Here is a 26,968-nt window from a genome sequence, read left to right as displayed (position 1 = left end):
TCCTTTATGTGGATGATATATTTCTCACTAGTCCTTGTATTAAAACAATCAATTATGTCATTAAATGTCTTAGTGATGAATTTGACATGAAATTGCTTACTAATGCTAAAAGAATACTTGGCATGGATATAATCAGAGATAGAAAAGGTTGTTCATTATTTCTGAATCAATCTTCTTATACTGAAAAAATCCTTGAGAAATTTTCTATGCAATCTGCAAAACCTGTATCTGTTCCTCTTGCTGCCCACTTTATGCTAAGTAAGGAACAGTCTCCCAAGACTGAACCTGAAATGTCTGCAATGAAGAATGTGCCTTATGCTAATGTTGTTTTCTAAGTGTAAGACTGAAAGTGAACTCTGTGGGTATGTGGATTCTAATTTTGCCAATTGTAGGGATAGCAGAAAATCCTCCACTTGTTATGTATTTACTTTAAATGGTTCATGTGTAAGCTGGAAATCTCAGCTTCAAAGCATTGTTGCTCTGTCTACTACTGAGGCAGAGTATGTAGCTACAACTGAAGCTTTCCAAGAAGCTATCTGGCTGAAAGGCCTATTACTTGAAATTGGTTTCTTAAGGAACAAAGTGGTAGTTTTTTTTCTGACAGTCAATCTGGGATACAATTGTGCAAAAACCCTGTCTTCCATGATATAACTAAACATATTGTGATCAAATTTCATTTTATTAGCAGAATTGTGGAAGAAGGGATTATTGATCTTGAAAAATTCCCCTCAGAGTTCAACCCTGCTGATATGGGTACTAAGTGCTTACCAGTTGAGAAATTTCGTTCTTGTTTGAAAAACTTGAACCTAATTCCTCAAGATTAAACTGTTGTGTATTTTTTTGTTTCAGTCTGTGTGACTGACTGCTTTTCAAATGAGCCTTCTGTGTGATTGCTTGTATGCATGCTCTTCTTTGTGAATTGCAATGTGTTTATCTGTCTGATTTCAATTCTGCATTCTTTGTAAATGTAGAATTCTGTGTGACCTACTTCTGACTTTCTGAGTGAAAGCAGAAAGATATACTAGTATTACTTTGTGTTATACATGTATATAAAAAACAGCAATGATGAGTTCCAATAAACCATAAAATTCACTAATGATACACTTTGGTCCAAGGTAGAGATTTGTTATGGTTGTGGCCCAATTTGTTTGGGCCTATAGCGCAATAAATTATTTTAAATACACACACATATGTCTAAAGGAATGGCCCAAACAGAGGATAAGTCCATCAGTGGGAATGTGCTAGAAGGCTCAATCTGAGCCCATGGATTAACTTGATCTTTGTCATTCATTTTGGCTGACTTTCCCTCTCCCCTTGTACTCTCATTTCCCGTTTTGTGCCCTAGACAATCTATGTTCTCCCTCTTTGTCCCCTTCTGCTATTTTCTCCTTTTGCTCCAGCAGCCATGGGCCAACCGCCGCCGTCCTCAGCCGTTCTTGTCCCAGTGGTGGTCCCTTCAACGGTCACCTTTGACTGGAGCTCCTATTTAATGTAGGAAGATGAGTGGCAGAAAAAAAGACCTAGAGAAAAATCCTAATTCAAATGTCTTACCCCTCTCTTCTGTGAGTTGGGTCTGTGGTGAGTGGGTGAGTTGGTGAGTGCATCGTTTTCTTGGTCTTACCTCTGATCTGGGTGGGTTAGGATTTGAGTGGAGAGGGATTTGTTCTCTATTGGTGCAATCTTAGACAGTGTGTGTAAAGGTTTGAGACCTTAGTGAATCTCTGGTGTGAATCAGTTTGAAAGACTGAGTTGTTTCTCTTCCAACCTTTACTATACTCATATATGTTTATTCCTTTCTGGTTTTTTTGTTCTAACATTTTTCTGAGTTTTCTGTAAGTCTCTTCGAGTGGAATCACAACAATATCTGGATGAATTATGTAATCCATTTGTATTTCTTGTAGAAATTGCATCCGATTAAAAATAAATAGTACTTTATCACCCTATTTTTTTTAATTCACAATCAACCATGAATTGAATATTTAAAATTTAATAAGTACATTATTTTTATTGTTTTTATTTTATTTCCACGGTGGAAAATAATAAATTAAATTATTATTAATCTTCAACATCCAACCTCTTTTCTAGTGTCATAATAAGTGCGAAAATATAAAAATCACATTGAATTACTAAAAATAAACTATATTTTTTTACAAAATAAAATAGAATAGACTTTTATGAGTTTATCACTAAATTATTCCATGGTTCTTTTATTATAATTGGTGAAAATATTTGACAGAAATCTTTGAAAATAACTTGACAACAAAATAGGCGTAAAAATAAAAAAAATGTATCAACAAATAAAAACAAACAGGAATTAATAGTCTTTTTTTTTTTACAGTAACGAAAATAATAAATTAATTGATCTGTTTTGAGAATGATTTTAATTAATAATTATTTATAATAAAAACTGATTGGTCCACTCTCTTCTTCGTCTTCATCTTCATCTTCATCTTCCTCGACCTCTAACAAGCCCTCTGTAACAATGTCTGCTACGCTTTTAACCACATCCGACCAGTTCCTGCCACCATTTTCATCAATTTTATATATATATATATATATATATATATATATATATATATATATATATATATATATATATATATATATATATATTCGTCGTTTAGATATATATTTGTCAGGGAAATTGTAATTTCGGTACTTTATGGCACATGCTTAAGGATTAATTAGTCCTATTTCAATTTTGTATGGAATATAAACTATACAAAACTAGCATCTTTAATTCCTTTTCACTCGAACTTTGAATTTTACCCATTGTTTAATGATGCAGCAATATAAATTTGCCGAAAATTATTTATATGGACGCTTAAATTTTTTTCAAAAAACGTTCATTATCTAAAATGATTTATAAATTCGTTCTATAACATAATCAAAATTTTATCAAATTTATAACGTTTAAGCATTCATATAACTAGCAAATCCGTCAAGCTTTTTATCGCATCATAAAATAAAAAATTCATGCAAAAGAAAATTACAATTAAACCTCTATAAACTAATACAATTGTGACTAACAAAATTTTATTAATTTAGCGAAATATTAAATTATCGAACTAATAGTTTAGTAGTTTTTATGGAGTTGAGACTAAAATAAATTATTATTTAAGCGAGGTTATTAATTTATCGAGGTTCCAGTGGCGGTACCAGGGGGGGGGGCAGGGGGGGGCAGTTGACCCCCCAAGAAAAAAAAAAATTTTTTTTTTAGCTATTTTGACCTAATATTTTTTGAATATTACTTTTGGCCCCCCCAAAGATTTTGTAAGTATGTGTCTTAACCTTAAATTTTTTGTTTATTCTCCATAATTTTATATAAATTATAGATATATATGATATTATAGATATGTGTCGTATTTTTTTTCGCAGTATAAACCTATTTTTTCAATGTTTTGCGAACCTAAATTTTTTTTCGGGGCGTTGCCCCGAACCCCGAAATTTTAGTCAGCCCCCCCTACTTTCTAATCCTGGTTCCGCCCCTGCGAGGTTCAACTGTAGAATTTTCTCTATTAATTAAATACTTGCATGCATGTAAATTAAATATATATATATATATATATATATATATAAATAATTACCCTTTGTGAGAGTCGAAGGTGAGCCCGACGGTATACTTAGCCTCTTCCAAAGCCATATCGAACCTCCGAAACTCCTCCGACGTCATTCTTCCGTCACGCACCACTTTAAGCTCCGACGGCTTAACGTCACAAAAAATCGGAATCGTTTTCTTATTAAGCTCCGTCATCAGTGCCAGCTCATGAAGGCAAAAATAAGACTCGCAATAACGAGGCGAAAAAATAACGAGGCCAATCTTGCACCCCTTTATCGCAGCGTCGATTTTTTCGAACAATCTGTCGCCAGGTTTCATGTTCTTGTTGTCTAGAAAAGGCCGGAGATTGATCCGGCAGAAATGGTCGTACAGCAACGAGACCACCGTTCGCTTCGTGTCAGTGCCTCTGTGGTTGATGAACACGTCGCATGGCGATGACGTGGCCTTGATTATTTTGGTTTTGTAGTTACTGCGTGTGATGATTTGGCGGTGTTGCAATACATACTTGGCTGATGAACGTTGCATTTTGATGGCCATGATTTAATTCTTTCTTTTTTTTTCTATTTATTTTAGCTTTCTTTTGATTGATATGTTTTTGGTGTGTTCTTGTATTGGTATTATATAGGTATAAAAAAAAATTGAGTGGGGAGAATTATATTATTTGTTTATTCAGTGTATACTTGAGTATGTGAATATAATTTACGGAGTATTGAATTGATTGTCGGAAAGAATATTTATATAGTATTTCTTTTACTTCTCTCTCTTCTATATTATTTGTCTATCTGGACCCAGAAAAACAAAAAATTGTCATCTATTAATATTAATCAATGTTGTTAGAATCGAATCGAACCGGCCGGTCGGACCGGTTCGACCGTAACTCCGCAATAAAGTGATCCGGTCTGACATTTAAAACCCAAAAAATAAAAAACCGGGGTCAAATGACCAAAATCCGGTTCGACCGGGTAAAACATGAGAACCGACGAGTCAGTCAAGAACCCGATTTTCAGCCAAAACGTCTCGAATACCACTGAGTTGGTTATTTCTGGCTAGATTTGGGAGAATCATCAGAGATTTAGAAGTGGGTGGCCGGATCTAGTCATGATTGGTCGAAGGATTGTCGGATATGATCATGGGAGATCGAATAGGGGTGGCCGATTGCCGGATTTGAAGAATAAAAAATGGAAAAATATAGAGTATAAACAATAAAATATAGTAAAAGGTGAGGTGAAGTAGATAAAAGTAAATATAATAAGTGGAAGATTAAAAATATAAAGAGAATAATATTTTTTAAACATTAAAATTAATAAAATAATGGCATATTAAAAAAAATCAAAAACCTGGTTGAACCGGTTCGACCCTATAAACTCATAACCCAAATGATTGTCCGGTTCTATAGCCGGTCCGGTTCTGAAAACATTGATATTAATTGCATTTTTTTCTCCAATTTTACCCCTTATCAATTTTAATTAGTTAGTTGAAAAATAATTAATGATAATGGTATTTTAGTACTTATATACTATATTATTGTAGTGTAATCTAGTTAACGTTTGATATATATGATTTGTAGTATGAAGTTTAGTTTTAACAAATTTATTACATGTGAATTATCAGTAGACTGGAATTTATTTATTAAACAAAAAAAAAAGGACTTTGAATTATGTGATTGCTAATTACGTATTTATGACTGCATGAATTGATTAAAATAAATAGTCCGACAATACATTCCACTTATTCTAATATTTCATGTTGAATAAATAAGGTGCATATTTGCTAAGAAATTGATGAGCTTGTAATTTGTGTACTTGATCTAGTGTGAAATATATTGATTAGTTCACATCTTATAGTAAATTCACATAGCAATATTTAATCGTATAGAGAAAATAGGGGTCATTTTGGAGAAACCCCGCGGCCAAATAGAGTTTTCGACAAATGATTTGGCCGACGCTTGTAGAATATGTAATTATGATATTAGCATGTTCCGACTCGTCCCGAACAGTACGGTGTTGCATTCGAATTTCATCGCCACGGCGTGGAAATTTTGGTTGTATAATAAACATTTTATAAGAAATGTTAAAATCGTTTCGTTAGCAATTTTTCAATCATCGCCCCTATTTAGCTGACGACGAAGAGGTTCAAGATTGTTTTTTTTTTTTCTAATATGTGCACCTCGGGGCAGGATAAACCTTTTGATATTAGGATCTTCAGAACGTCGACCATAGCGCGCCTCAAGCACATGATCATCACCAACACAACTATTGTGTTTTGTTACATGTGTTGTTATTGAACGAGGTAAGAACCTCTCGCTCTTATACCATCTAGCATGAAAATAATTAATTTCTATGAATTAATCTTGATATGCCTAATTGGGCCAACCTAATGAGCCTACAATTTATTTACCTAATAGGCCACGAATCCAATATTGAAGACAACTACTATCGATGCTCAATCACCTTCAAGTAAGGTTTGCGCCCGACAATCTCAACTAAGGTATAAATAAATGTTTGAACTCATTCCTTAAGGTACGTCCTATTATATAAGCAATACTATAACATGTATTATCTTGACTATTTCTACTATCCGCACGTCTGACTTGAGCGTCGGAGGGCCTTTTGCCAGATCAACCCCGGCTTAGTTTACGTGTTCTATGATCGCAGGTATCTCAAGGTCATTAAGCTCGTGAGCCAGTGATTCACTCTGCTCTTCCAGCTTATCATACTTCAACTTTCTAAGGTGATATATCTCTAGCATCATCAAATCCATACAACAAAACAAACCCAGAACCATCAAATATAAAGAGAGGAGTCTCCGAAAATTATATTAATTATGAAAGTTATAAATCCTAAATGTTACAACCCATATGTAAAAGTCCTATTAAAACTGAAAAAACTAATTAAGCTATAAAAAAATACAAATTACCACATATGGGAAAACGAGTTAAATTAAACTCGGATTCCAACCGAATTCAACTTTAAGAATAGCCCTAATTAATCCTAGTTTTCTTGGAATTAATATTGATTTTCTACTCTCTCTTTATATATATATATATATATATATATATATATATATATATATATATATATATATATATATATATATATATATATATATATATATATATATATATATACTTTTTTGGCCCCTTATAAACAATCAGAGAAGACTCGTGGTCAATGGGCAGTCAAATGAATCTAATTTTGTCATATATATGTACATAAGTTGCGACAATTTCTTATGGTCGTTTATTTTGTCCTTAACTTTGTTCCATAAAATATTTGGATATATCTTCCTTACAATTTAATTTGTACACACCCCTTAGTAACAACACCTTTTGAACTGTCCCAAATTAAATCGACCACTTCCTAATAATGGTTTTACACATCAAATAGGAGACTTCTTCTAGGGTGTTGTACCCAAAACGCACACAAAAGTTAAAAAAATTAAAAAAATTAAGAAAAAATAAATTCCTTAGTCGATTGATCCAAAGCCAAACTAAACAATTCTGATAAAGTCCAATTGGATAAACAAAATTGGGGGAGCCAATATTGGGCTTATGTCAAAATTGGAACAAAGAGTGGAATTAGAAGAACAAGGGTAAATTACAACCACCCTTGAGGTATGGTCAAATTACGAAAACCTTCCTTCTGTTTGGATAATTACAACCACCACTCATAACTATAAATTTTCTTACACGTCCACATTTGCAGTCAAATTTAGTGGAATCTTGTTGATTATATGGAATACTATCACTTTAGTATCCGTTTTATCCCATTCGAGCTCTACATTTTGCAGCAAGATGATCATAAAAAATGTGTTTTTTGGCTTGTATATATCAGATTGTGATGCATCAAAAACCGTATTTTTACACAAAACGAGTACAAACTAGAACACATTCCACGGAATCTAGATGATTATGTTGAATTTGACACCATAAAAGTGGAGGTGTAAGAAGATTTATAGTTGAGGGGTAGATGTAATTATCATCCAAACAAGATTGAGGTTTTTGTAATTTGAGCATACCTCAGGGAGTGGTTGTAATTTACCCTGAGAACAATTGCTGCTAAGAGTATTATGTTAGCTCATTAGTTGAAGAAATTGATTATAATTCGAGTGTTGTCGAGTCGTGACCGGAAAAGAGTGCCACGTGAGGATTGACACAAGACAGCCAGACATTGGTCAAACAGTGGTCGAGTGTTAATTAGGCAGACAATTGGGGTGCTAATCGGAGAAAATAAGGAGCAAAATGCTTGGTTCGAGCGGGAACAGGTATTGAGAGTACTTGGCAGACGACACAAGTGAGTATAGACAATACTCAGAGTTTGGCACATACATACGTTACTCGGCAAGCTGCATGGAAGTCTCGACGGTGCTCGACACTCGGCTCGAGCACTGTTCGGCAAGTGGCACGAGAGAGTCTCGGCAGTACTCCAAATTCAATTGGCACGGTGTTAGTTTTATTTATGTTTGGCTTTATTTGTATTTGTGTGTTTGTGGAAAGAAATCCAACGAAGGCTGACTGATCTCGTGAGAAGATGATGGTCACACGGAGACAAAAATCTCTTGTGTAAAGAAACTCCGGAGAATATCCATAATAACACGAAATTTAAATCACTTCAACAAGAAACATTGATCTCTCCAATAAGCCATTGGAATTTATGTGCCGAACCGAACTCCAAATACAAAAATGGATGTAAAGTGTGAATGTTTTTTGCCAATTTTATCGTCTGGGATGGACATGGCTCGATAGAGAGTTCGAAATTACTTTTTTGTCCCTGTAAAACTCTTGAGCTTGACCATAGTTGGCAAAAGCAGAAAGAGTTCTCCCCATTTTCTTCACCATCTCCTCAAATTTGGAGGCATGAATTTGATCTTCATTTTCCAAATTAATAACTCCATCATACATTGCTCTCTGATCATGATCGTGAGGCTTTTCGTTTTGCTGCGCGAAAAAAAAAAAAAAAAAAAAAAAAACAATAATATGATTTCATCAAAGCAGGGTAAATAATAATAGCTGTTTTCGCGAAATTATAAAAATAATTTAATCAATCACCTTCTTGATATTTGGATGGATTATATAATCCTTTTGTATTTCCTGTAATAACTGCATCCGATTTACATTTTGCGGCAGTGACGCCGTATTGAGGTTATCAATTAATCTGGAGTCGACAGAGTGTCCTGATAGCAGTTCCACGTTGGTTCTTTCGAATTTCGGACCGAAATGTTGTTTGAATAAATTTCTCAGGGAATGCAACTCCGGCAATTCTCCGCATCTTGACGCACCGAATATCAAACATGACACCGCTTCACTTACCTCAATCGGTAGTTTGCTGCAGCAATAAAAAAAACCACAATATCGCAGCTAAGAGAGAGAGAGAGAGAGAGAGAGAGAGAGAGAGAGAGAGAGAGAGAGACTTACTTAGGCCGGGCAATGTGATGAAGGTTGTCAAGAATGCAATCACAGAATCCATCAAATTGATCATATGCAGATACCTTGCATCTGTCTTTGTGCAGTTTCTCAACCTAAAAATTGACATCATATTTATATATATACATTCATATATATGCATGGATGTTGTGGAGATGAAGTAGAACATGTACCCTTGAGAGAGCAAGTTCACGGTGTCCATCGTGAAGGAGTTGCGCAATATCAGTGCACGATTGCCTAACGATCGCGCATTTTCTCCTCTTTTCGTATGCCAGACGAATCTTGACTTCTTTAATCAAGATTTTGCTGCAACCAGAAATTAATTAGTGGCCAATACATTTTTAGGTCATCAAGACAAGTAAAAAATATATAGACAAGGAAAAAACAACCGGAACTAAGGCTAACAAACAAAGTACGTACGTACCATTTGGAAGCTTTTCTCCATCTCGATGCTCCTTCGATCGACCGGAAAATCGTACAAAACATTTTCAGCTCTCTTTTTTTATCTTCAAATATATATGTATGTATATATACACACACACACACTTGGATGTCTTAGTTAATAAGAAAACAAGTGCAGTAAAAAATCAAATTAATTAGTGTGAAAGAAAGATTAAAGGATAACATTATATTTTCCAAATAGATATATATATATATATGATACGATAAATATAAAACGTTTAGTGTTTTTCACATTCTATGAAAGGAAAAGTAAATAATGACACACTAATATTGCTGCAAAATCGTGGGTAAGAAAATCTCTTCTTTTAATTCTTTGGATTTTCAGTTTAAGCGTTTCACTTTTATTCATTTTAACTTATATAACATTTTATCCAACTTACCTTTTATCGTTTCCTTCTAACTATTTCCTTTTAATTAATATTTTCTATTAATTAATTGAATTACCTTTTTTTTTTTTTTTTCCTTTTGTCCTTCCAAGTTTCAACTAGTCCATTCAATGTTAGAAAAGTGATTTCAAGCCCAACAATGAATCAATTTGTCATCAACTTTTTTTAGGCTAAGAGCCCGTTTGGCTAAGCTTATTTAAAACATCTTATAAGCTCCTACATCTGATAAGATGTTTTAGGAGCTGATAAGCTGTTAGATCTTATTTTAAAAATTAATTTTTAAGGTGTTTGGATATGTAACTTATAAGTTAATTTTAGTTTTTATAAGTTAATCAGGTGTTTGGAAATAAAAGGTCTGTTTATCACTATAATGACAAAAAAGTACATGACGCCATTATAACTGTCAAACTAATTCGACTTAAATAATTTTGTTCCTAAAATGTTATTATAATAATATTTACAAATTAATTTTTCAAATAAAAATAATAATATAAAATTATATATTAAACATACCAAATATTTTTTTATGTATGTTGATATGACATTTGACAATTTTTTAAAATAAAATGAAGTGTAATAAAATATTTTAATGAAACAGATTTGTGAAAGTTTTAATTTTTCTCCCATTAATATATTAATAAATAATAATATAAAGGTTGTAAAAGAAATGTATATTTTTTTATAGCTAGATAAAAGAAATATAATTTATTATTGAGATAATAAGAATATTTGGGTATTTTTATATACATATAAAATATAAATAGAGAACATTTTTTTTTACAATTATTATGATAATTATATTTTAACTAATTATTAATCTTGATTACAAGAATATGTTGTTTAGATAAAATATAAATGTTATTAGTATTCATGTAATATAATAAAGTATTTGAGGGTAATTTTGTATTTTAAGTGTTTTAGTAAAGAAGCAAATGAGATCTTATTGAAAAAAGGTGGGGTGGAGGTACTTTTTTAAAAACATCTTATAAGCTCCCTAACAGCTTATTTTTTGAAAAAATAAGATCTTTTCGAATTTTTTTACCAAACACTTTTTAACATCTTATAAGCTCTTAAACATCTTATAAGATGTTTTTAGGAGCTTATAAGCTTAGCCAAACAGGCTCTAAGTTCCTTGCACATAGTTATCATAGTGTAGTCTACATGTGCGATGCAGTTTACAAGCTATCGAACGAGAACAGAGTTTACCAATTGCACTTTGAATAGCTGCGCATTTAAGAGAATCAAAAAATTTAAAGGATCTTAGTGTCTTCTAAATTCGAGGTTATAACAAATTAAACACGCTTGAGGGTAACTCTTACTTTTGATTACATCTCTTCCAACCGATGCCAACCGAGTGTTTTTTCCAGAAAAACCGAAAAAATTCGTTCTACGTCATTTTTTTGTCGATCGACTCGCGCGATGTCATTTAGGCCTCAAACCTCGTCTAAATTTTCTCAAAATCTTACATCTCGATTTTAAGCATTGAGACGATTAAGATCCGTCGACTCGCGCAATGTCGTTTAGGCTTCAAAACCTCGACCTAATTTTCTCAAAATCTTACATCTCGATTTTAAGCATTGAGACGATTTTAAGCATTGAGACGATTAAGATCCGTCGAAATATTTTTCATTAGTTGTTTTTGTATTGAAGTCTAATATAAAATTTTGGAATTTTTTTAAAACTTTATGTAGACATCTAATTCTGATCTAATTTTGATAAAGAAGAAGAAAAAAAAAAGTTGGAAAAAAACCGGAATCTAAAAACAAGAACGAAATTATTAGTAAATATATCACAAAATTCCTAGAAGGAAATATTCCAGAGTTAATTATAGGGCTAAATACAGTTTGCACCCTTAAAGTATAGGGCTGGTAACACTTACCCCCTTAAAGTTACAAATGTAACACTTACCCCCCTCATTAATGAATTTAATGATAAAACTTTGACTTTGAATGATGTGACATTTTTTCTTCCCAAATTGTTCTTGTAGCTATTATATTAATGCATATATAATAATATATTTTCAATAATATTTCAAAAACTAAATTTTATAAAATGTAATAATTATTAAAAAAATATTTTGATTTATGTTTAACTCCACATTTTAATTACTATGGACCCTAATATAAATAAAAATCTCAATATTTTTAAAAAAATATTTAAAATACGTTAAACATTTGCAAGAAAAAAAATAATTTCAAGACTTAAACGTCCAAATTTTTTTTTTTTATAATAATTATTGATTTGAAAATTTATTTCAATTACTTAAATATAAATTTCAATAAAAAAATATTTAAATATTTAGACGTTTAAATTATAATTTCTTATTAACTTTTGAATACATTTTGTGATTCTCAAAGTAAAAAGTCAGATGATTATATTAGAGTCATATACGCATTAATATAACTATATAAACTATAAAATCATTATTAAAATTCGAATAATTGTTAACTTTTTATTAGCTATAAATGAACACAAGGTAAAACAAAAATGAAACTAAAATTCAATTTTTTTCATTCGTAAATTTACAATATTGAAATAATAAAATTTAGTTTTTGCAAAGTTGCCGAATTTTTTATTATTACATATTCATTATTTATATAATAGCTAGAAGGATAATTTGGGAAGAAAAAATGCCACATCATTGAAAGTCAAAGTTTTACCTTTAAATTCATTAATGAGGGGGGTAAGTGTTACATTTGTAACTTTAAGGGGGTAAGTGTTACCACCCCTATACTTTAAGGGTGTAAACTGTATTTAGCCCTTAATTATAAACAGGAATTTATATTAGATTAAAAATCTATTTCTCTATTACATACATACTTTTTGATATCTCATGATTCATATCTTCATGATATTTATTTTCCAAACTATAACTTTCCTCCTCATCTAACGACGGCACCTTACTCAAAAACGAGTCAACGTGACTAGAATCCCCACTAGGTTTTGAACCCGAAGACCGAACAGAGGGGCCCGAAGCCCGAATTACAGCCGGGGGAGGGATAACCATATCCCACCGAGATAATAATAATTCATCAACTACAGTCACATTCAAATTCCTCGTAGACAGGTTATTGTATCTACTTCTCTTTCTTCTGCGGTACTCTTCCCCGCGCGATTTGTTGTCTCGACCACGACATGATTCTCTAGCAATCCTCTCGTCCCTGTCGGAGCCATGTCTATTTCTTTTTGCTTTACGATAACTTACGAGAGACGATGCACTAGTAACGACTTCTATTCTATCCTTCCTATATAGAATCGAATCGCCGAAGCCGAAATCCTCCGGTAATACCATATCGTACTAGTAAACAAGTTAATAACCAGACAACCTGGATTCAATCAAAACAAAGTTATTATAGAATATTAACCAGCATAAGATACATAGTTTTGAAGAATCTATTCTCTTTATATAGAGATGGAAATTAAAAGAAGTCCTAATCTAACTTAAATAATTAAGAGGGCCTCGATTGGCAAGATAAATTATGTTTAATTAAATAATTGGGTTTTATTCAATGTTGACTTAGTCAATTTTTATTTTTTGGAGATCAGCCAATAGATTTCGGTCAAGAATAAGATTTTTATCGTATGTAGAAGATTGTGTATTTATAGAAATAAAATACGTGTTTCATCTCAAAAAAACAAAAAAAAAAAAAGGGAAAGAAAAAAGACGTGTTTGGAACTTTGGATCTATTAGAACAACTCCAACAAGGTGATGCAAACCTATAATTTACATATTTTACACAATTTCAATCAAAAATCACATCTCCAACAACAGAATACAAAAGCTTAGAATATGTAAAAATGTAACTTTGGTTTCTCAAATTTGGACAACCAAAGTTAATTTTTAACAAATTGTTTAAACATTTAAAATAATAAAATAATCATACTAAATCCCATTCAACCACAAAATATGGTAGTTCAACTCCAAGTAATTTTTTTAATTAATTAAATTATCCTAATTTGAAAGTATATTGACAAAATTATTATATATAATACTTCTTTATTAATAATATTAAAAAAATATTAGTTATTATTATTATTTTTAATAATTTTTTAAATGATTTTTATAATATAGTTGTTGGACTATGGTCCTTGAAATATTTTTTTTGAAATTAATTAAAAATTAATTTTTGAAAAATAATAAAATATAATAATTGTGTAAAATATAAACAATGTTGTTGGAGTGTGATGTTAAAAGTGGTGTTGTATAACACTGTTGATATGCTAAATTATAGATATAGACAACCATTTTTAAACGAGCTGTTGGAGATAGCCTTAGGCTGAATTACCACGTGGACCTCTTATTTATAGAAATAACTCAAAAAATATGAAAGCTATTTTTAAGTATTTTATAAAAAATCCAATGTAATATTTATTCTCCAACAATAACTTACAGGACAAATTACGGTCACTCTTGAGCTATGGTCAAATTACGAAAAAAATCCCTTTTGTTTGCGTGGTTACAGTCACTCCTTCAAGTATGTATTATTTACGAAAATACCTCTCCAGAGATAAATTTAGGGATGTTAAATCGGTAAAACCGAACTGAAATTTCGGTACGCCAACATTTCATACCGTTTACCGAACTGAATATACGATTTGTCGATAAATAATCGAATTACATAAATTTTATGTAAAAATATTTAAAAGGAGGGGTGGCTATAATTAGCCAAACAAGAGGGTTTTTTTCGTAATTTATCCATGTCTTAGTGATGGCCGTAATTTGCCATAACTTATATATATATATAATTTATGTCTAGTGTGATCTGAATTTCCCACTTGATTAAATTTGCAAGCTGTTTTACGAGAACTGAGGTTTACCCGATCTACCTCTATAATTTGTTCCTCATCGAAAAAAAAAATACTTGGTCCAAAAATTACGCAACAGTGGTAGTTACTGCTGATCTGTAGTGTTGAGCTGTCATAATCTGGAGGTTACACAAACAAATATGCTATCAAATGTTTATGTATCAGTAGTTGCAGTTCTTCTGCTTCTTGTTTACTCTATTCCTGGATCTGATCATGACATGTAAACACATATACATACATATATGTATGTATATATGCAGAGAGATCTAGAGAGGGAAACTCCAACCATATATAGAGAGAGAAAAGGAATCAATAAGTTATATATCCATCCATGGCTTCGAAAATTGTAATGATCGTTGTCTTGATTTTCGATCTTATAGCTTTCGGTTTGGCTGTTGCTGCCGAACAGAGGAGAAGCACCGTAAGTACTTTTTTTCGTTGTCTTCTTTTCAGATCATCATGCAACAAATATTTATAAATGTAATATTAATTTGTAGGGCATATCGACGGCAGATGCCGAAGATGACTACAACTACTGCGTTTACGACTCCGATATCGCAACCGGATATGGTGTCGGTGCACTTTTGTTCCTCATGGCGAGTCAAGCGCTTATAATGGTGGCAAGCAAATGCTTCTGCTGTGGGAATCCACTTAAACCTGGCGGCTCGAGGGCTTGTGCTCTTCTTCTTTTCCTCGTTTGTTGGTATGCTACTTTTATTAAGTATAGGGAAAAATACACTTCTAATCCCTCGATTTCACATTTCGTTCTTCTTTATTTACCAAAAAGAAAAGATAAAAATAGGTTCAGTCCCTCGTGCTTCAAGAATTTATCACTTCTGGTAATTTCTGTCAATTTTTCGTTAGTACTTAATTACGGAATCAAAAATGTGTTGATCACTGTAAATTGACGGAAATGACCTAAAGTGTTAAATTATTGAAACATGAGGAACTAAATCTGTATTCTGCGAACAAGGGAGACCAAATGTGAAATTGAAGTAAACTTCAGGGACGAGAAGTGTTTTTCTTTTTTTCCAATAAATTGTTTAAATGAATATAGAAAAATGAAAATATTTGTGTTTGTTTGATATGCTTATATGTAGGGTGACATTTATCATAGCGGAGATTTGTTTGTTGGCCGGTTCGGTGAGGAATGCGTACCACACAAAGTACAGGACGAGGTTCTTCGAGAATCCACCGTCTTGTGAGACGGTGAGAAAGGGTGTTTTTGCAGCGGGGGCGGCTTTCGTTTTCTTGACTGGCTTAATATCTGAGTTCTATTATGTGAGTTTTTCGTCGTCTAACGCTAGGGGAAATTTCGGTTCTTATGGAGGAGGAGAAGCAGGAGTTGGCATGGCAGCTTACAAGTGATCGATCGATTGATTTTTAACCCGAGTTTTGTACTATTTTAATGTTCGTACGGACTTACTTATGTCTTTGAAATAATTCACATTATATGTAATTAAATAGAGTTGCAATGTATTTCTCCGTGTGTGTTTATATTGCAGACCTTTGACCAAGAAATAAACATGCTAATACAGGGGCAGTAGCAAAGTGTATGTAACAGAATTATAATTCAAGTTGACATATATACTATTTTGAGTGACTGCGGTTATATTTGTAATCATACCAAAAAAAGAAAAAAAAAAATTAACTTATACAACCTTTTAAAACCTTGTGACCAATTTTCCTCAATACCAATGTTGAGTAATTAGACTAAGAGAGATGCCTATAAGAATTGTCTTGCATAATATATATGTTAGCCGAGAAGATTTCTATAGATCCCGAGATTGTAGGGAATTTTATTTACTTTCCTTGTACAGTTGATTCTCCTTCTTAGAGTAGGAGTCTTGATTCTTTTTTTCTTATATATGTACCTCTATTAAGGGTTAATAATATATACGTACAAGAAATTCTTCTCTTTGCCGTGTTCAACATGGTACCAGAGCATGGTTGATCCAATTTTTTTTTTTTTCTTCTACGAATCAATTTCTTTTGTCACCATTATTGATTCCTTATACCCTTCTCGAATAACTTCGAATCTTCACACGGAATTACAATGACTGAAAAAGAAAAAACTTCAATTGCTCCAGCCCCGATTATTATCCAACAAGAAAACTCCGGCTTTCCTGTTAGTATTGTGTTGAACGAAACTAATTGTCCATTATGGTCGCAGTTGATGGAGATGCGAATTGGAGCTCGCAACAAAGTTGGGTATCTAACAGGAGCAACGAAAAAACCCGCACTTGAAGATCCGAATTATGATACATGGATTACCGAAAACCACAAAGTGAAGAGTTGGCTCATCGATTCAATGAGCCCTCACCTGATGCAACGATTTATTCGTCTTGGAACAGCAAAGGAAATATGGGAGGCAGTGTCAAAGACTTTCTACGATGGATCTGACGAAACACGATTATTCGAATTAAATCAAAAATCTTTTTCGACAACTCAGAATGGGAGGCCTGTATCTACATATTACAATGAATTGGTTGCAATCTTCCAAGAAATTGATCACCGAAACACCGCCCAAGAAGAATCGGTTGAAGGGCTCTTACAAGTTCACTCGACAATGATGCGTTTGCGAGTTCATATTTTTCTAAGCGGCCTCGATTCTGAATATGATCAGATTCGAGGAGAAATTCTTCGAAAAGACCCGAAGTTGGACCTGGAATGTGCCTACGCATGCGTGAGAAGAGAGTCACAACAACGACAAGTCATGGGAACGTCTAAACTGATCTCCGAAAATACAGCTATGATAGCTAATCGAAATCGGCGAGGGGAAAGTTTCAATTATGGCAAAGGAAAAAATGGTCAAGGTTCGGGAAAATTGAGTAACTACGCTTGCACTCATTGTGGTGAGCCCGGCCATTCAAAACAACGTTGTTATGAGCTCATTGGATACCCCGAATGGTGGGATTTTTCAAAAAAGCCGAGGAAGAATGTTACCGGCAAAGCTGCAGTGGCTATAACAGAAGAAGATCTTCAACCTCGGGAACAACTTTCATTACCTAGTGCCAATGTAACTCAACCAGGTAGTGTTGCTAAAGCTCGAATTTTTTCTGCCATTACTAAGAATAATACTTGGATTATTGATACTGGTGCATCCGAACATATGACTAGAGACCCTAGTATATTGAAAAAAACTCGCCCTTCATCCCAACAGGTCATATCTACTGCCAATGGTGGTACTTCTCCTATTACAGGAGAAGGGTCAATTGTCCTATCCAATGCCATAACACTCGATACCGTTTTAATTGTTCCTAATCTCGAATATAATTTGTTATCTGTTAGCCAAATTACCTCAGCACTAAATTGTATCGTTACTTTTTGGCCAACATTTTGTGTCTTTCAGGATATTCTGACCCGGAAGACTCTTGGTTGTGGTGTTAAACGTGGCAATCTCTACTACTTAGAATTAACGAAACTCGGCGAGCAGTGTAGCAAGGCTTCCTTGACGACGAGTGATCAAGTACAAACTGATGCGTGGTTGTGGCATAGGAGACTTGGACACCTTTCATTTGGTTATCTTAGAAAATTGAGACCTAATTTGTTTACTGGATTGAATCTTTCGAATTTTCAGTGTGATATTTGTGAAATTGCAAAAAGCCATCAAAAACCGTATTTCCCTTCTTTTAATAAAAGTTCTGAACCGTTTATGGTTATTCATTCTGATATTTGGGGGCCTGCAAAAATTCCGTCTATTTCTAAAGCTCGTTATTTTATTACATTCATTGATGAATACACTCGAATGACTTGGATACATTTACTTCGTCAGAAAAGTGATGCTGGTGTTGCTTTTCAAGAATTTCACACCATGGTGAAAACCCAATTTCAAAGACAAATTCGAGTATGGCAATCAGATAATGCAATGGAATTCCTTGACCGTTCATTTGGTGATTTTCTTCGAAAACAAGGAATTAGACATCACACTTCTTGCACTTATACGCCTCAACAAAATAGTCTTGCAGAGCGAAAAAATAGACAAATTATGGAAGTCGTACGTGCATCTATCTTTGGAATGAACGTGCCTCGATTTTATTGGGGAGAAGCCGTTAAGTCTGCTGTTTATTTGATTAATAGGGTGCATTCTCGAGTTATTAGTTTTCAAACTCCACACAAAAAATTACAGACCTTTTTTGACGTACCCCATCAACCGAACCTCGAACCCAGAATCTTTGGTTGCACAGTGTATGTTCATATACCCAAAGTTTTGCGCGGTAAACTTGATCCATGTGCTGCACGTTGTATATTTGTTGGTTATTCTGATTTTCAAAAGGGGTATAGGTGTTACGACCCTAAAACTCGGAAATTGCATGTCTCTCTTAATGTCTCTTTCCATGAAAATGAACCTTATTATTCTGCTGCAAATTCTAGCTCTCGTCTTCAGGGGGAGAATGTGGATAAAGACGATACCTTTGTTGATAAAAATAATGCGAATGACGCATTTATGGAGTTGGAAACCTTGGAACAAAGTATGCATAGCATTGAGCATAATGATCAGTGCTTAAGCAATGAATCTTGTGAAGATGGAGATGGTGGTGATGACCCAGAAATTGAGAATCTCAACGACGAAGAAGCCGAGATAGTTGAGTTGCCCACACCACCAACCGAAGAGTCTTCTTCCCAGAATATCTTGGATGATTATGTTGCCGAGTGTCCATCCCCAACCATTCCCAGGTATTCTCAAAGGCCTAATAAAGGAATTCCCAGAAAACTTTATGAGCCTAATCTTAATACCAAGTTGAAATATCCTATCAATAACTATGTCTCTACTCATAGTTTTTCGGAATCTTATGCACTAACCATTAATCAATTATCCGAAGTGTCTATTCCTAGTAATGTGCAGGATGCATTGGCAGATCCAAAGTGGAAAAACGCTATGAACGAAGAGATGAAAGCTTTACAGAAGAATTCCACTTGGGAGATTGTTTCATTACCAATAGGAAAGAAGCCAATTGGTTGTAGATGGGTGTATACTGTTAAACTTAAGGCTGATGGAAGTATAGACAGGTATAAGGTGAGACTCGTCGCCAAAGGATATGCTCAAAAATATGGTATTGATTATCAAGAGACCTTTGCACCAGTAGCCAAGCTCAATACTATCCGCATTCTCATATCTGTCGCTGCAAATCGAGATTGGCCTTTGCAACAATTCGACGTAAAAAATGCTTTCTTGAATGGCGATTTGGAGGAAGAAGTTTATATGGAACTTCCACCGGGAATACGCGAAAGTTCCAAGCACGAAGGTGAAGTGTGCAAATTAAAGAGATCCCTCTATGGTCTCAAGCAGTCACCAAGGGCTTGGTTCGGGAGGTTTACTTCGGCAATGAAAAAGATAGGATACGAACAAAGTAATGCAGACCATACTTTATTTGTGAAGCATAAAGAAGGTAAAGTCACTGCATTGATTGTGTACGTAGACGATATGATTTTGACAGGTGATGATCCTGAAGAAATGAAGCAGCTCCGAGAATATTTATTCGCAGAGTTCGAAATGAAAGATTTAGGACAACTAAGGTACTTTCTTGGCATCGAGGTAGCAAGATCTAAATTTGGAATTTCCCTTTCACAGTGTAAATACGTATTGGATTTACTAAGTGAAACTGGGATGCTAGCTTGCAAACCTGCTGAAACTCCAATCGAAGTGAATCATGGGCTTGGGATTTTTCCGAATCAAGTTCCTACAGATATAGGTCGGTATCAAAGGCTTGTGGGTAGACTCATTTATCTAACCCATACCAGACCTGATATAGCATATGCCGTAAGTATTGTGAGCCAATTTATGCATGCACCAAGCGAAGAGCATATGGAAGCGGTCTATAGAATTTTGAGATATCTTAAAGGTACTCCCGACAAGGGTTTATTGTACTCGAATAATGATGCTTTAAATGTTGAAGGTTATACTGATGCAGATTGGGCGGGAGATCAAACAACGAGGAGGTCTACATCTGGCTATCTAACCTTTGTGGAGGGAAATCTCGTTACTTGGAGAAGTAAAAAGCAGAAAGTTGTAGCACGATCTAGTGCAGAAGCGGAGTTTCGAGGAATGGCTCAAGGATTATGTGAATTGTTATGGATCAAGAGCGTCGTGAAGGATTTAGGGGTAGAATATAAAGTACCTATGAAGTTGTATTGTGATAACAAGGCAGCAATTCAAATTGCACATAATCCTGTTCAGCATGATCGAACTAAGCATGTGGAAGTAGATCGTCGTTTTATCAAAGAAAAACTTGATCAAAGGGTCATATGTTTTCCGTTTGTCAAATCTGCTAGTCAACTAGCTGATGTCCTCACCAAGGCAGTATCGGGAAAAGAATTTCACAACGTGATAAACAAGTTGGGCATGATAAACATCTATGCACCAACTTGAGGGGGAGTGTTAGCCGAGAAGATTTCTATAGATCCCGAGATTGTAGGGAATTTTATTTATTTTCCTTGTACAGTTGATTCTCCTTCTTAGAGTAGGAGTCTTGATTCTTTTTTTCTTATATATGTACCTCTATTAAGGGTTAATAATATATACGTACAAGAAATTCTTCTATTTGCCGTGTTCAACAATATATGTATATATATAAAAATTCAACTGCGCGCACGGGTTTAACCTGCAAACTAAAGAAAAAGAAAAAAAAAAGATATTACACCTCGTTATTTACAGTGGGTGAATTTGAACCGTAGATTTACACATAATCACAAACACTCATGTGTGTGTATACTTAGAGGGTGTTTGGCTAAGCTTATAAGATATCAAAAGGAGCTTATAAGATGTTTTAGAGCTTATAAGCTATTCCAAAGTGTTTGGTAATTTTTTAGAAAAAGATCTTATTTTTTTTTAAATAAGCTGTTAGAGAGCAAATAAGATCTTTTTAAATAAGTACCTCTACCCCACTTTTTTATTTAAGATCTTATAATGTGTAAAAATAGGAAATAAGCTCATTATCCAAACACTCTAAAAATTAATTCTAAAAATAAGATGTAACAGCTTATCAGCTCTAAAAACATCTTATCAGACGTAAGAGCTTATCAGCTGTTTAAAATAAGCTTAGCCAAACACCCTCTTAGTGGAAAGTTATTAAATCAAATCTACTGTTAAAAATCGACCTGGTGTAAACATCGAAGGCTCCAAACCAAAATATCAACGGCTCATTCAATAAATGAAGAGTCAATATATATATATATATATATATATATATATATATATATATATATATATATATATATATATATATATATATATATATATATATATATATATATATATGATGAGTTCTTCTCTTAATCACTCCTTGAATCATCCAAATAGACATTTATGATTAAATGGCTTTAAAAGTTAGTTTGTCCTTGTCAGATTAGTTCAAAGTGTACGTGTTTGGTTTTTAGTTTTGCAGTTAGCGTGTCTGAAGCTTGCGTATTTCATTAAAATATTCGTAATAATTCTCTCATTCGTGACGTCATCCCTATGTCATCATCAAACCATGCTATGTATATATACTACCCTAATCTCCAGCAATATATTTTCAGCTCGTATATATAATTACATGGAAGTCGGTAATCTGAGTAGCAATACTATTCAGAACCAGTGCGATGACAGTGATGCAAATAACAAACCAAAACCCCCACGCGAAAAACGCGCCGCCGGCTTATCTACTTATACGCCGCCGCCGCCAAAGAAAATCCGTGGCAGTTCCACGTTAGCTTTCCCCTTTGCCCTAGACGACGATTATTGCCAACCTAGCACCACCGCCGCCGTCGGATTGTCTTTTCTTGAACGGACACGATTGAATCCAAAAATGATTTCTTTTTCTCACCACCTTCACCTTCAGCCCCTGGATTACAATAGCCAATCCAGGGACGCCACCAACAACGGCGGTGGTGAAACAACGCCGCCACTGCCGCCGTCGACGCCGCCGAAGCTCTACAGGGGGGTGAGGCAGCGCCACTGGGGCAAATGGGTGGCGGAGATTCGGCTGCCGCGGAAGCGGACCCGCCTCTGGCTCGGCACTTTCGAAAGCCCCGAAGAGGCGGCGATGGCCTACGACCGCCAGGCGTTCCGGCTGAGAGGCGAAAGCGCCCGGCTCAACTTCCCGCATCGATTCCGGTCTAATCATTATAAGCCGTCCGATCAAATCCAACCTTCACCGCCGCCGCTGATCTCACCGTCAAATAATTCTTCCTTAATATCCCCGGCAACAACAAAAACAACAACAAATAATCATTGGTTCTTTTTGGAAGAAGAACCGATTCGTCGTGATGATCGTGATGCTTCTCCATTTACCACTAGTATAATTAATGGGGCGAACGCCGTTAATTATGGCGAACCTTCTTCGTCGAATAATAATCACGCAAAGGATATCGAGACGGGCTATCATCCAATCATTGATCCGACATATTTATCGACAGATAATTATCTTTCGTCGGGGAACGACGACTTTGGATATCAATGGTTGGCTGATTTACTAGACGGCCTGTCCGATCCGATCGGAATTAGTTGCTCCACTGACGAGGTTTTTACCGCTGATTCTCTACAGGACAACTTCCGTTTAGATTCAAATTCCTCGAAAAGTTGATTCCTCGGCTCTTTCAAACAATCGCGTTATATTACATTCAATTTATTGTTAAGGTCACATGTTGGTACTAGTATTAGCTAGTAATTGTCTTGTGTACATTTTCTACCGACAGTTGAGTTTTAGGACAAGTGCCAGCGCCTGAGCCACACTGCAAGTGGAAAATATCCATATGTATATATCTGAGTTGACATTTGTAAGAGAGTTTAATTAGTTAATATATATTGAATATTGTATAGAGAAGAAGCATGCATGAAGTTGGTCGCGTGAACGACATTTATTTTTGTGGATTGTCAGTTTTGTTAGTTGATGAATTGATCATTTTAATATACTATTTTTTATTTTATTTTATTTGGTCTATTTCTTGAATTGATCTAATATCTGCAACTCTCCATTATATTAAGGTCAATAACTATATATTTATGGTTTATACTTTAGAGAAGAGTGTAAACAAAATCAACTTATATCATGAGTTTTGATCATTAAGATTTTTTTATTAAATAATAATAGTTTTGCGACTTTTCCATATATAGTCAAATATTATTGCATTAGGCGTGCACGTTCATTTTTTACCCTTAATTACGGCTTTGTACAACCTACGCCCTTGTAAAAAATTATGTACTTTCAAACAGTAGATTTACACATAATAACACACGCCCATGTGTATGTGTGTTAAGTGGAGAATTATTTATATAGATCTACTGTTTAAAACCACATGGTGTACGTATTTCACCAGATATAGGATCTCACACTACAACACATATCGTCATTTATAGCGTTTCAGAAATGCTATTATAGGCTACCATAGCGTTTTTACAAACGCTATGTCTGCCGGAGCTATAATAGGTCCCAGTCTTATTATAGCGTTTTACAAATGCTATAGTATGTTTGCCAACTATAGCGTTTATTATATGCTATTGTATGGTTTTGAACAACAGCAAAAATACGCTATTGTAAATTACGATAACATCTTTTTCTCGCTATTATTGCTCTTCTACATCATTTTTGAAATGCTATTGTAGATTAAAGATAATTCTTTTTTATTGCTATTATTTTCTAATATAGCATTTCAATGTGCTATATTAGTCTTTTAATGCTTGTCTCCATGTTTCGCTTTCAATAACTATCAACTAAAATAAAATTATCAATCACATGAAACATAAGTATATTAAAAATCAACAATTTTTATTAATATCGATTAAATTTATACAAAAAACACATAAAGTTGTCTACTTGAAGTCATACTACTACAATACACAGTAAATAAAATACATGCGATAATATCACGAAAAAAATCATAATGGATCTCAATGAATAACTTGCGACTACATGAAGCCATTTCTTCTGAAATTCATCATTGTTCTACAGTTCTGTTTTACAGTTTTTGACCTGTTAAAAAAAGAAGGATACATATGTTAGTAAGGAATTACAGTAGTAATATATTGGAAAAAATTACAATAAATTTCTAAGTCGCACATGTCTGCTAGCCATGCCAGTTTAGTCTTGCCTATTTAATGTTTTACAAGCCTAATGTATGATAAAAAGAACTTCACAACTTGTAAGAACATAGATAAAATAATGTACAAATTAACTGGAATCAATGATTACATCAATCCAACACCTCATATATATTCATGGATTACTAAGTAAATTCGATCAGATTCTCATACTCATTAAACTAATCAAACAAGATCCTTTGAAAGTAAGAATTTTCAACTTCAATAATATAAAATATAAGGCATTGACATGTCTATCACTGTATATATAACCTTTAAGAAGTTCCTTAATATCATTATACAACCTAAGAGATCAACCACATATTGTATACATAAGAATCCAACCGTGGCCGTCTCACTTCCAACTGCACCACCATATACATTTACAACATCTCAATAACTAGACAAATAGATTAAAATTATGTGTTATTTAGAATCACTATCAAATAAGGCGAATTCATGAAGGCATATACATACTAACTAACCTACTACTTCCATTCTGATGAAAGAAAAAAATACCTGACCTTATGAATAAAGAAGCAATATCAAATCAAGGATCATCAACATGCATTTGTGTTGCCCAATACCTGTTAAGAATTATGATAAAGCCAAATAAATTGAAATCCAAGGTGTTCAATATCAATTGAATCTACAGAGCAAAAATAGAAATGCATTTTCTATCTTACAGTATATAAAAGCAAATATAAACAATAATTGAACATGTGTGGAGAAATGAATAAAAATAAAACATAAACAAACTGAGCTATTAATGTAAAATTAGCACAAGATTAAAAAAATCTCAATTTCAATATTGTCTCACCAAGCACAAGATTATAAGTTTGTAATGTCACTCAACTCAACGAAAAGTCTTCTTTCATTATCATCAAGGTCTTCTATACATATTTTAGCATTCAATGCCAGCCTGGAGAAAAAAAATGTGATGATCATACAATAATAATAAATTTAAAGGTATTCCAGTATTAGTCATGTAGATACAAGGGAATATGTATTACAAAAATTATAAGATGTTACTCTCTTTTTCACACCACTATTATTTTTACCCACTATTAAATTCCACACACAGAGTACACATTAACTAATGCTTATACGTTTCACCCCTGTCCAACCCTGAAATGCACGAAACCGAAAGAAATAAATAAAAATGGATTAAACAATATAAATAAGTCTATGAATACATATTGCAACCTGAGAATAACAAACCATATATAAATACGATTAAACTATTTTAAAACTAGAATAACGAACAAGAATAATTTAATGTAAAATTAAGGAGATAGGAAGTTTACAAATTGGGGAGTTTCTTGGAGGGTTGTGGAAGAAGAGTAGGCAGTTGGACACATTAATTTGCTCCAAACGACTTCTACCTCGCTAACCTACATCGATGATTCCGATTTCTCTAGCAAAAAACTGATATTAGGGCATTTAGCAGAGCAGACAAATTAAATAAATAAACGAACAAACAGAGATTGAGAGACACTAACTATCCCTAGAACAAAGAGAAATGGCGAGATGGCACATCGACAAATCGACGCAAGGGAGACGAGGGTCTAGACCCTAGAAAGAGCGGATTTTGTGGCGCCGATAGGAGAGATATTTGCCGATTGATATTATAAGAAACGGCGAGGGGAATTGAATTATTTTTCCCAAAATATGTTATATTTTCACGGCCCACTAAATATTGAATATTTCTATAGCGTTTTTTCATTCCAATTGCTAATTATTGAAATTACCGAAAATGAGCAATAGCATTTATGGTAAAAGCGCTATAAAAATGTGCTATGAAAAATCAATTTTCTTGTAGTGTCAAAAGCCATTAATTACATAGGTTAATTTATAATAGGGCCGGGAAATATGCTAGAGCTCGCTGAAACAAAATATAATCAGAACTAAATGGCAACTCAACTAAACATGTTAAATAAACTCATATTTGAGAACATAATACGAAAACGGGTTACAAATTGATAATAACAACCATGAGATTGAGCTAAGAAAAAGATCAATACACATGGCAAACTCTAATGAACAAATGAGATGAACAAACCCTAAGCACATGCAAAACTAGATTGAATGAACTTCGAACTAAAAACACAAGATGTATAGTGGTTCGATCAATTGATCTTTATCGACTTGCAGTGAGGAGCTCTCACTCAAATCACACAATCAACCAGAAGAAGATTACGTACGTACAGATTTCAAAGGATATCTCGATTCTTCTAGAATTGATATCAATCTCCATCTCTCTTCTTTTCAATCTC

The 26,968-nt window shown here is 33.7% G+C and overlaps 4 protein-coding genes and 1 long non-coding RNA gene across 6 annotated transcripts; 2 read left to right on the top strand and 3 right to left on the bottom strand.

The window, feature by feature from the left end:
• Positions 1–3,583: 3,583 nt before the first annotated feature.
• On the bottom strand, positions 3,584–4,096 carry LOC105968597 (putative 2' cyclic ADP-D-ribose synthase BdTIR). The gene has a single exon (XM_012993231.2). The coding sequence runs from the start codon at positions 4,094–4,096 to the stop codon at positions 3,584–3,586; it is 513 nt and encodes a 170-aa protein (XP_012848685.1).
• Positions 4,097–8,273: 4,177 nt separating this feature from the next.
• On the bottom strand, positions 8,274–9,467 carry LOC105968149 (uncharacterized). The gene is made up of 5 exons (XM_088812463.1): positions 9,406–9,467; positions 9,155–9,287; positions 8,973–9,076; positions 8,607–8,883; positions 8,274–8,495 (listed from the first exon to the last, which is right to left on the bottom strand). The coding sequence occupies exons 1-5, from the start codon at positions 9,465–9,467 to the stop codon at positions 8,274–8,276; spliced, it is 798 nt and encodes a 265-aa protein (XP_088668589.1).
• Positions 9,468–14,897: 5,430 nt separating this feature from the next.
• LOC105967391 (hypothetical protein) lies at positions 14,898–16,238 on the top strand. The gene is made up of 3 exons (XM_012991991.2): positions 14,898–15,056; positions 15,133–15,338; positions 15,736–16,238. The coding sequence occupies exons 1-3, from the start codon at positions 14,967–14,969 to the stop codon at positions 16,001–16,003; spliced, it is 564 nt and encodes a 187-aa protein (XP_012847445.1). The 5' UTR covers positions 14,898–14,966; the 3' UTR covers positions 16,004–16,238.
• A 5,923-nt stretch (positions 16,239–22,161) lies between these two features.
• LOC148765980 (uncharacterized) lies at positions 22,162–23,642 on the top strand. The gene has a single exon (XM_088811919.1). The coding sequence runs from the start codon at positions 22,171–22,173 to the stop codon at positions 23,197–23,199; it is 1,029 nt and encodes a 342-aa protein (XP_088668045.1). The 5' UTR covers positions 22,162–22,170; the 3' UTR covers positions 23,200–23,642.
• A 718-nt stretch (positions 23,643–24,360) lies between these two features.
• Positions 24,361–26,424, bottom strand: LOC148765979 (uncharacterized). Of its 2 annotated transcripts, XR_016029155.1 has the most exons (4): positions 26,000–26,424; positions 25,513–25,614; positions 25,217–25,279; positions 24,361–24,585 (listed from the first exon to the last, which is right to left on the bottom strand). It is a non-coding gene; the product is annotated as an uncharacterized LOC148765979 (long non-coding RNA). The 2 variants fall into 2 exon arrangements; XR_016029154.1 differs by lacking the exon at positions 25,513–25,614 and having other exon boundaries at positions 26,000–26,418.
• Between the last annotated feature and the right edge of the window lie 544 nt (positions 26,425–26,968).

The sequence above is a fragment of the Erythranthe guttata genome, chromosome 13 (assembly GCF_056151865.1).
Source record: "Erythranthe guttata isolate IM_541 chromosome 13, IM_541, whole genome shotgun sequence".
NCBI lineage: Eukaryota > Viridiplantae > Streptophyta > Magnoliopsida > Lamiales > Phrymaceae > Erythranthe > Erythranthe guttata.
The sequence above is the reverse complement of the archived record's forward strand: the minus strand, read 5'-3'. Positions and strand labels throughout refer to the sequence as shown.

Bases quoted from the DNA above. Each gene is read 5' to 3' on its own strand.
- LOC105968597 (XM_012993231.2), bottom strand. From the start codon at position 4,096: ATGGCCATCAAAATGCAACGTTCATCAGCCAAGTATGTATTGCAACAC.
- LOC105968149 (XM_088812463.1), bottom strand. From the start codon at position 9,467: ATGTTTTGTACGATTTTCCGGTCGATCGAAGGAGCATCGAGATGGAGA. The intron at 9,288-9,405 runs GTACGTACGTAC...TTCTGGTTGCAG, and splicing joins TGGAGAAAAGCTTCCAAATG to CAAAATCTTGATTAAAGAAG. The intron at 9,077-9,154 runs GTACATGTTCTA...GTCAATTTTTAG, and splicing joins GTGAACTTGCTCTCTCAAGG to GTTGAGAAACTGCACAAAGA.
- LOC105967391 (XM_012991991.2), top strand. From the start codon at position 14,967: ATGGCTTCGAAAATTGTAATGATCGTTGTCTTGATTTTCGATCTTATA. The intron at 15,057-15,132 runs GTAAGTACTTTT...ATTAATTTGTAG, and splicing joins CCGAACAGAGGAGAAGCACC to GGCATATCGACGGCAGATGC. The intron at 15,339-15,735 runs GTATGCTACTTT...GCTTATATGTAG, and splicing joins CTTCTTTTCCTCGTTTGTTG to GGTGACATTTATCATAGCGG.
- LOC148765980 (XM_088811919.1), top strand. From the start codon at position 22,171: ATGGAAGTCGGTAATCTGAGTAGCAATACTATTCAGAACCAGTGCGAT.